This window comes from Polypterus senegalus, chromosome 10 (assembly GCF_016835505.1).
Source record: "Polypterus senegalus isolate Bchr_013 chromosome 10, ASM1683550v1, whole genome shotgun sequence".
NCBI classification, from domain to species: domain Eukaryota; kingdom Metazoa; phylum Chordata; class Cladistia; order Polypteriformes; family Polypteridae; genus Polypterus; species Polypterus senegalus.
The window spans coordinates 33960709-33971850 of NC_053163.1; the positions used below are offsets into that span (position 1 = coordinate 33960709).

General features: G+C 36.6%; 1 protein-coding gene across 1 annotated transcript in view; it reads right to left on the bottom strand.

Annotated features, from left to right (window-relative positions):
- zgc:101679 (uncharacterized protein LOC450058 homolog) overlaps nt 1-10471 on the bottom strand; it is a 29554-nt gene extending 19083 nt beyond the window's left edge. The window contains exons 1-4 of the mRNA XM_039765681.1: nt 10408-10471; nt 4882-4928; nt 4662-4734; nt 3268-3427 (exon numbers count right to left, since the gene is read on the bottom strand). Coding sequence (XP_039621615.1) covers nt 3268-3427; nt 4662-4734; nt 4882-4928; nt 10408-10466 — 339 coding nt within the window. The 5' untranslated portion in view covers nt 10467-10471. The remainder of the gene's footprint in view (nt 1-3267; nt 3428-4661; nt 4735-4881; nt 4929-10407) is intronic.
- Nucleotides 10472-11142: the final 671 nt, after the last annotated feature.

An 11142-nucleotide genomic window follows, 5' to 3' on the forward strand; every position in this document is an offset into this window, starting at 1 on the left:
TTACTCCCATATAACTGCTTGGTACATTTTAATATATATATATATATTTTTTACCAAACTTTGTTCCCAAAACATAGAACTTGGGGAAATAACACATCACCTAATTAGCCCAGAGGTCCACTTAAAAACAGAAGCTGGTTGGAACAAAAACTTGCAGCCACAGGGTGGCACAGGACTGCCAAATATCGAGAAATAAAAACGGGCCAGCTAATTTTCTTGTTTCTGTAGTGTCAACAAATTTAAATCAAATCAATTCAAAGCACTTTTTAGATTTTGGGTTATTTGGTTTTTCTATTCTAGGAGTTGTTTTTTACCCCTAACTATTGTAACACTGAAATGTCCGTTCTTAGTGTATACCTACTGCCCTAACTGTACAATCCAGCCAAATTTCATTTTTTAAGTAAATGGGAAATTGTGTTTTTGTTGATGAGTGAATGAGTAAGCCAATCATGGTTTTCATTTTACATATATAGATTATTACATTATAAAGCAGACCAAAAACAAAAAAACCCTCATTTTATGGTACAAAAATTAAGGTGAATTACTTGATATATCAACATATTCCTTAAACCCTTATTTAAGGAGGCTAATACTCTTGGAAATTATTTTAGAATTAGAAATTAATAAATGAAAACCTTTTTCCCCAGATGAATTATAATATCCATCTAGGTTTACAAATGACTCTGTAAAACTCTGAATTGGACAGAAATGAATATATTCACATCCATCACCTTACAGAACCTACAGACAATGTGGCAATTTAGGGTTAGTGGAGCCGTGTGTATAAATGTGTGGACAAAATAATGTTTATCTCATGCAAAACCACATGCTTTGTAATCACAAATGTATGTACTGCATGCTGATTTGTATATAAAATTAAGAATTTCACTGAATTCTATACGCCTGCCAACAATGACCCTATAAACCTTAGCTCCTTGACTATACATTTGTTATTAAACAACACATTAGAAACAATTTGGGGTAAGCACGTGTTCTTAGTGTAGTTTAGTTACAAATCTTAACCTTTTCTATGATATATGAGATTAATTAGATTTATTTCTTTCTGATTGGTTTTATGTATTGAAAACTGTGTTTAATTGTTTTAATGCATATTTGCATACATCTGCAAATAAATAAAAGAGAGAAGAAGGAAGAAAGTCATTTTGTTTCAATATTTCCCAATTTAGAACTGTTTTTTAATTCCCTAATAGCAAAGACCTCACTTGCAATTTGTTGCTCAGCAATTCTGCTCTTGAAGTTCCAGTCATTTCAAACAATACATGTGGATTGGTAACGCTACCTTGGCCCTAAGTGTGTGTGAGTGTGTTCACCCTGTGATGGACTGACGCCCTATCCATGGATTGTTCTTGCCTTGTGTCCTATGCTTGCCGAGAAACCTGCAACCCTGATCAGAATTACGTGGCCTTAGAAAATTGTATGGTACATGTAATATGAAAAAAAAAATGAAAAGAATGCAGCCTGCTGTTAAAAAACTAAATGCAACTGTAAACAAAGATGAAATGCATGTGTGGAAAGAAAACAAATGATAAACAGTGTTGCATTGTCTTATAACCAGATTTTCTTAGTGACATTCCCCCCCCATTTTGTTTCTTGTTTTTCACACATGTAAAGGTAACTTTTTGACTAATGATGAAAACTGATATTTACATATTCTAAATTTATTACCCCTGCTGATGTTTTGGCAATGCAGACAATGAGAGGTTGAGCTTTTAGCTACAGGGCCCCAAAGCTGTGTAATAATCTGCTTGCTTGCATAAGACTTTAGTCTCAGCATACCCTGCTTAGAGCTGCTGATTATTAGCTCTTGTTATTGCATCTCTGTCTCGTTGTCATTTGTACTAAAATGAATTATTACAATAATTATAAGCCATTACTAATGCTCTATTCTGTTCCCTTTCTCTGTAACTTACTGTGGCATTTGGTGCCAGTGCTCTGCTTCTAAGATGTCCATGGAAAACACATCAGATATACTGGGAGCCTTAAAATCCAAAGATGGAAAGGATTTTGTCTTCTTACTAGAATTTCCAATACAAACATACTGTACAATGCCAAGGAGGGTGGCTAACTTTGTCCTTCGCTTGTGCATTACAACCAAGCATGGGCCCGCCAGAGACTGGAGGTTTTCTTCTCCTTTCTTCCTATTGTCAACGCAATAATAATATCAATGGACAGACAATGCGAGAACTCTTTCACGTTACTCAGTTTGAAACTACACTGTTTTACTGAATCTTTAAAGTAACCGGTATGTTTATGTGTGTGCATTATGTTATTTGCAATGGTTGTAATTTTACTTTGCCTGTGAATGTGTTACAGCACTCGGAGCCTGTACTCAGTGAAGTGTGCTATATTCAAAAATAATCCGAATTGAAAAATGAAACATATTGTCATTTGGCAGACTTTTGTAACCTGTCATAAAGTAATCAGACTTCTTTGCACCTTGAAACTAACAGATTCCCTGAAACAGGCATGTAATGACCCCGAGCACTTTCATTTCTGATGGTTTTAGTTTTGTGAAACTCTCATATAAAATTGAGTACAAAAGCAAACAACTAGTCAACAGATTAGAGAAACTTCTATTTTATGCAATTTTGTATCTTGAGTTCACAGCATCAATATCAACTATTACTGAAGATCGAATGAATTGTAATAAAGCAGTTAATTATATACAAAAACAATACAGAGTTGCAGGAATGTCAAAAACTGAATGACAGGTATCAATAGTCTTCTCTAGGACAAAGAGGAAAAACTTGGCCTTAATTCAAAATTACTTTAAACATTTTTTGGAAAAAAAAGTCTTTGATTAATTGTCTTCCCATACACTACTCACATTCTTCACCACAGAACTTCCCACAGATTTTCTAAAATTTGAGCGTAGAGTAATACACCTCTATTTTCTTACGTGCTTGGGCAGACTCAATAGATAGGTCACCTGTCCTCTTCAGTGCACAGAAAGATAAAACACTCACACTCGGGCAAACTAGAAAAAGTCTTTTAATGTGATAGCATTTGTCTGGGAAGGAACAGAAGACCCCCGAGAAAAGCCCAACACAGAAGGTAAATCAGCTGGAATTCTGTGATGCAGTAAGACTACCTAAAGTGCCGGGTTATTGTGCGACCTCCACGCTAGTATATTAAAGTGTTTTATTTTGCTTATTTTTATTGACTATGTAATGGTTTTGACTACAATGATGATGTTCTTTAAACAGCATTCGGTTTAATCCGAGACACATAAGTAACAATACAGACCTTGATAGCAAAACTGTAACAGTTGATGGCAGCTTGCAGATGCTCCTCAAAACCTGGGCATCTCAGTCTGTATGTTTCGTGCTCAGCTTCCATAAAGAGACGTGCAGCTTCAGTCAGGGACAAGGCCTCGCCAGGAGCGTTGAATAGTGTCTGCTCACAGCTGAAACAGAGCAGAAAGAAGTCACCGTCACAACACAACAGTGTTCAACAAAGCAAATACCACCTATGATAATCAGGCATACATACTGACATGGAATGATAAATATGAAAAGAAATGGGTTATTTTAAAAATCGTTTGATGTGCAACACCTACCCTAACACTTTTGAATACCATGTTATTTCCTGCCAATTTACAAAATACTTTAGAAGTATCTTGGCTGTAAAGAAATCATCACAACAATTAGTGCAATGACGTAAAAGTACTGTTAATGTAAACAGTGTCAATGCATGTAGAGTTTGGGGCCTAACCCCGTAAAACACAAACTATAATAATATCATTTAGAATACATAAACAGCACTGACAGCAGTAACAAAAATGAAGACTAAAGAAACAAACATCAATAAGACAATAACAATGAAACGTGAAGCGCATTGTAGAAAGATAAAACATCAAGAATAATTAAAAGAATGAAACAAACCTGTTTGTCATTAAATTTACTGTTTGTTTTCTTGCTTTTTTTAACCCAAGATGGAAGGAAAACAAGCCACAACAGAAAGAGAATAAAGAAACTTAGACAGTGGATAAAAACATTCAGACAAGTACATGCAGCACAGATGGAGTGATCATACAGCAAGAAGAACTAGAAAACGGAAAAGGATGGACAGCACACAGACAGGTACCAAAAAGGGAAGAGAATGCATTTAAAAATTACCTTTTTATTCACTTACAGTATATAAACCAGAACATGTCACACAAATCATGTAGTATCATACAGTATTATATGGAAAAAACATACTAAACTAGCAGTTGGCACAAGCTCAGGAGTGAAAGATCCGAACCAATCTGCCTGACCTTTTTGAATGGGCAGACCTAGTAGGAGACTGAGTGACTCCATTGTAGGGTGCAGTGAAGCACGCACTTACTTGTACTGGGCCAATTCAGGCTTTCCAGTTACTTTAACATGTACAGCTTTGGGACATGGAAGAAAACCAGAGTACTTAAAACTATAAGGATTCTGGGAGAAAACGAAAATTCCCCACTGTCTGAGCATAACACCAGCTGTGAGGCAACTGCACCAACTACTGCGCCACCATACTGCCAATGCAAAAATATTTAAATAATAAGAATATGCACAAGGAACCTTCTTGGGGGGAATTTTTTTTTTTTCTATTCTCTTTTAACCATGCACCTTCATTTGTTTTAGCAAGTACAAAATATCAAGTGTTTTTCTTACCGTGCCATTGCCAAGTTACAAAAAGCTGCATACTGGAGACAGTCTTGTTGCTTGAGCTCCTTGGCCAGCTGACCTGCCACAGATATTACATACACACACAGTAACTTTAAAAGCAGTATTTGGAGTTAAACATTTCTGGATTATTACAAATGAAAAAATAAAATGAAAAGAGCAAAGGAGAAACAAAACCTCACAGCATCTAACAGACAACTATACTTACCAAACTGTTCACTTGCTTCTGCAACATTTGGCTTCCGAAGAAAACGCCTGAAAGACAAAATGTGCAACAGCTAAGTTATAAGTCATTTTCCTACTGTAGTGCTGTTTTGGTGCATGTGATACCAAACCAAATCACTTTGGATGTACTGTGTTTTTGCTAAATGGGTCTAATGCACAAATCTATGACAAGCCGAATTAAAATTTAGAGATATCTCAAAATAAATTTTAAGATATCTGGAAATGCATTTTAAATATCTCAAACTGAATTACAGATTTCTAAAAATGCATCTATTTTAAGATATCTAAAATGCATTTTATGATATCTCAAATAGATTTCAAGATATCTTAAATCAATCAATCAATCAATCAACATTTATTTATATAGCACATATTCATACAAAAAATGTAGCTCAAAGTGCTTTACAAAATGAATAGAAAAATAGAAGACACAATAAAAAATAAACATAGGTCAACATTAATTAACATAGAATAAGAGTAAGGTCCGATGGCCAGGGTGGACAGAAAAAACAAAAAAAACTCCAAAGGCTGGAGAAAAAATAAAATCTGTAGGGGTTCCAGACCACGAGACCACCCAGTCCCCTCTGGGCAATCTACCTAACATAAGTCAAACAGTCCTCTTTGTATTTAGGGTTTTCATGGAAGGACCTGATGATGATGGTCACGTAGACTTCTGGCTTTCAGTCCATCAATGTTGGTGCATCATGATGCTTTGAGTAGGTGGTGGTGGCGCAGGCCGCATTTAAGATAACTTAAAATTCACTGTTGTTTTGAGATATCTAAAATACATTTTTAGATATGTAAAATTCATTTAATGGTATATTAAAATGGGTCTCTGCTCCATTACAGACATCTATAATACAATCTCTCTCTCTCTCCCTATATATATATATATATATATATATATATATATATATAGTATATCAATATAGAGTACATATATATACACACACACAATATAGAGTACATATATATACACACACACATATATATATATATATATATATATATATATATATATATATATATATATATATATATATATATACACACACACACATACACACAGGTGCGGGTCATAAAATTAGAATATCATGACAAAGTTGATTTATTTCAGTAATTCCATTCAAAATGTGAAACTTGTATATTAGATTCATTCATGACACAGACTGATGTATTTCAAATGTTTATTTCTTTTTAATTTTGATGATTATAACTGACAACTAATGAAAGTCCCAAATTCAATATCTCGGAAAATTAGAATATTGTGAAAAGGTTCAATATTGAAGACACCTGGTGCCACACTCTAATCAGCTAATTAACTCAAAACACCTATAAAGCCTTTAAATGGTCTCTCAGTCGAGTTCTGTAGGCTACACAATCATGGGGAAGACTGCTGACTTGACAGTTGTCCAAAAGACGACCATTGACACCTTGCACAAGGAGGGCAAGACACCAAAGGTCATTGCTAAAGAGGCTGGCTGTTCACAGAGCTCTGTGTCCAAGCACATTAATAGAGAGGCGAAGGGAAGGACAAGATGTGGTAGAAAAAAATGTACAAGCAATAGGGATAACCGCACCCTGGAGAGGATTGTGAAACAAAACCCATTCAAAACTGTGGGGGAGATTCACAAAGAGTGGACTGCAGCTGGAGTCAGTGCTTCAAGAACCACCACGCACAGATGTATGCAAGACATGGGTTTCAGCTGTCGCATTCCTTGTGTCAAGCCACTCTTGAACAAGAGGCAACGTCGGAAGTGTCTCGCCTGGGCTAAAGACAAAAAGGACTGGACTGCTGCTGAGTGGCCCAAAGTTAATTTGCATTTCCTTTGGAAATCAAGGTCCCAGAGTCTGGAGGAAGAGAGGAGAGGCGCAGAATCCACGTTGCTTGAGGTCCAGTGTAAAGTTTCCACAGTCAGTGATGGTTTGGGGTGCCATGTCATCTGCTGGTGTTGGTCCATTGTGTTTTCTGAGGTCCAAGGTCAACACCGCCGTCTACCAGGAACTTTTAGAGCACTTCATGCTTCCTGCTGCTGATGAACTTTGTGGAGATGCAGATTTCATTTTCCAACAGGACCTGGCACCTGCACATAGTGGCAAAGCTACCAGTACCTGGTTTAAGGACCATGGTATCCCTGTTCTTGATTGGCCAGCAAACTCGCCTGACCTTAACCCCATAGAAAATCTATGGGGTATTGTGAAGAGGAAGATGCAATACGCCAGACCCCACAATTCAGAAGAGCTGAAGGCCACTATCAGAGCAACATGGGCTCTCATAACACCTGAGCAGTGCCACAGACTGATCGACTCCATGCCACGCCACATTGCTGCAGTAATCCAGGCCAAAGGAGCCCCAACTAAATATTGAGTGCTGTACATGCTCATACTTTTCATGATAATACCTTTCAGTTGGCCAACATTTCTAAAAATCCTTTTTTTGCATTGGTCTTAATTGATATTCTAATTTTCCGAGATACTGAATTTGGGACTTTCATTAGTTGTCAGTTATAATCATCAAAAGTAAAAGAAATAAACATTTGAAATACATCAGTCTGTGTGTAATGAATGAATCTAATATACAAGTTTTGTCATGATATTCTAATTTTATGACCAGCACCTGTATATATAAAAGCCAATTATCACTGACATTACCATGAGGACTTGAAATTTGGAATGTAGGTTACCCTTGGTCCATAGGTGCTCACTAAGAAACGGTTTTAAAAATGTCGTGGTCCAGGCCCGTTCTGTCTGTATGTCTGTCCGCTTTTCACGAGAGAATTACTTAACGGATTTCGATCTGGTTGTTTTCTAGAATTTGCTTGAACTTTCCAGTTGATTTTGCGGCTTCTCTCATCGCGCTAAGTACCATAGTTCGCTTGCGGTACCGATGTATTTATGCAAATCCAAGAGAGTGGCTGTGGGCCGAGAGCAGGGGGCGGGGCCTTCCTCATTCCCTCGCCAGCCTCTGTTCGAGTTCGTCTACGTCTCGCTACGTGTTGAAGTGCACTTTGCCTCTGCTTAGCTAGCGATACATGTTTGTTCAACTGACATTATCATCTACAGATTGTTAAGGAGTAACGTTTGACGTTTTTGAGAGAGAGATCAGAGCTCCGTGTGTTTTAGAGGTTAGCTGCTGATTGCCAGAGATTTCAAGGCTATGTGCTTTTCTCCCACGCGGGGAATGCTTTCTCGTCAGAGCTGAACACGATCACATATCGTGCCAACGTCTATTGATTTTTATAAAGTCTGTCCTGTTTCATTACTATGTGGGCACAGTCACGGGATACAGCTAGTTTTAGATATGTGAAATACATTTCCAGATATCTCAAAACAGCTTCCTGTCCATTTTCAGATATCCCAAACACATTTTCAGATATCTCAAAATCACTTTCTGCTTATTTAAAGATATCTCAAATACATTTTAAGATATCTTATAATAAACAGGAAGTCTCATGGAAAGAATAGGAATTTTTACAGGAAATGGTTTTGAGACATCTTGAAATGCTTGATAGGTCAATTTAAGATATCTGAAAATTCATTTGAAGTGCAGGCATGGTTATTTGGAGATTTTTGAAAATGTATTTGAGATGTCTTGAAATCCATTTAAGATATCTCAAAATGTATTGCACATATCTTAAAATGTAAGGGAAATTATTTTAAGATATCTCAAACCGAGTTTCGGATATCTTAAAAAGTAAATTACATTTTAAGATATCTGACATTCATATTGAGATATCTCTAAATGTCAATTCGGCTTGCCATACAAATCATTAATAAATTCTCCAGTTTGACACACAGCACTTCTTCCCAGCAATGATTTACAAGTACAGCATCTCTTACAATGAGGTTAAGCGTTTCGGAGAAAGGCTGCAAAGACAAGAAACAATGGCAACCTATCATCTGGAGTTCACAAGATGTACAAATTGTTTTACTCTCAATTTTGGGTAAAAATAGTAACCTACAGAAAAGGAATAGAAACCTATACACCATTATTTCACACTTCATGTTAGTTTGTTGCAAACCTAAAAAGATATAAAAAAAAAAAAAAAAAACGAGTGGCAGCAGTTGTCATCACCACGGGTACCGAGTCTGATTAACACGCTGCCACTCTGCACTAAGACAAGGACGTGGAATGAAGGCATTGATTCGAATAGCAATTGTGACCTAAAACAGTCCATTGGCATTCTTGTGCTAAGCAATTAGATAATCCTCATGTAACTTTTGCCAAATTTATTAAGTCTATAGAATTAGCAATTGTGTTTAGTTTAATTCAAAGACTTTAAAATAAATGATTTATGAGCTGTTTATTCTAAACAAAAATGCTAGTTCATTTTGGAAAATTAAAATGCTTAATACTTTTTCTTGTGTAGCTATTCTCATTTTTATCTTTTTTTAACTAGACTTCTCCAATAGAGATTTCAGCGTGACTTGTATGGTTGGATGCCTGTCCTGATGCCAACCCTCTCAATTATCCAAGTATTAAAATACTTAACACATGCACCCTTTTTGAAACACCGAAAACACCACTAACAAATTAATGTGAAATGTTTAGCGCAGGCTGGTAAATAAAACAAGCTGATGAAACAATATGATGATGTTTTCTTTTTTACATTTTCATAGTTAAAACACAACAAAAACATTTTATTTACATTATCAACAACAGATTCACTTGCTGAATCTGTTTATTTCACCCCAACATTGTGTGGTGCTAGGACTTGTCTAAGAACACTGGATGCAAAGCAAACCTTGAGGAGAGCTCAGCCAGTTTTTGGACACGCTCTGTAATGTAATTCATACAAGAAAACTCGGTATCATTCTCTCCATGTAATATTCAGAATAAAGTTGAACAAAAACTGGATGCAGCACCAATTATAAACTTCTCTTAACAGGTTTATGGGGTGTGAGGGATGAACCGATGTAAACACAGAAGAATGTGCCAAGCCCCCAAATGGACTCTGGATACGAGAGCGCTAACCACTGCGCCAACGTGTCACCCTATACATTTTTTCTATAGAAATATTTCTTGAAGTGCGTGTGAGTGTATGAACGTACACATTAAAATTCATATGAATATGGTTTTCCTCATATCTTCAGTATCGGTTTCTGCTTTATATAAATATTCCAACTATATGATTAACACGCTTTCACTTCACCCGGCCAGTAACAATAAACGCTATCCGCTGCATATTCTCCATCCTTCCAGCCATTGCTAACCGCCTGCCTTACGACCGATGCCGTCAAAGTAGGCTCCAGCTACACGTAAAGCTGGATATATATATATATATATATATATATATATATATATATATATATATCATTTCTGAAGAGACGTCACACATTGTTTTGATTTTCTTATAATACCAAGGCGCTTGAATAACACATCTATCTATCTGTTTCTTTCTTTCTTTACATTTCTTAACAAGCCAAGCCTTTCCATTCAGCGTTTAAAAATTCAACTAGCTGCTTAGCGGCATTTTTGTATTTAACAATGGGTTGACAGTAAGCTTACTTTTTCAGTTTATTCGAGACAGCTCGGTAGCGGAGCAGGAAGTCACTTTCGGCAGCCATCTTAACTAAAGGTACTGCGGCTGCGCATAAGAGCCGTGTTCCGCATTGATAACTTCCGCAATCTGAAGCCATGGGCGCCATGTTGGGTGAGGGCAAATATTCAACTTTAGTAATTTGAGGTTATTGCTTTGTTTCTTTTATGCTTAATCATATTCACAACAAAGTAAGTAAAAATCGGAGTACTTCATAAGTATGTATGCTAAATGTCTTAATATGTTTGGTAAAACACCTGATTTCACAGTAATTCCATATGATTTCTGACAGGCAGGTTAAATCAGTGCAAAAACCTTAAAAGACTAAATGTAGGAAGATGTTTATAATGTCAGGGCATCACTACTGATTCTACTAACATAAGATTATTTTGTTTTTTATTACTGTGATCTACATGAGATAGAAGTAAGAAGCAAATATGAGTGCTGGTTCAGCACAGCTGTTATGTGCCCAGTGGTTTTGGGGCACAGCAGCTTCTCAGGTGAATGTTAATAAAACAGATGGTGACCAGGGTAAGTGGGATCAACAACACGTTTTTTCTACTCACTTAAGCAGCTATGAAGATCTTCAAGGATAGGCGAAATGGCAACCAGTGACCTTGTTTTCAGGAGATGCAAGCTGTTTGCTGTCTGAGCGAGTTGAAGCTGTGACTGAGGACATGACGATGCTCTTCTTCAAGGCCCTC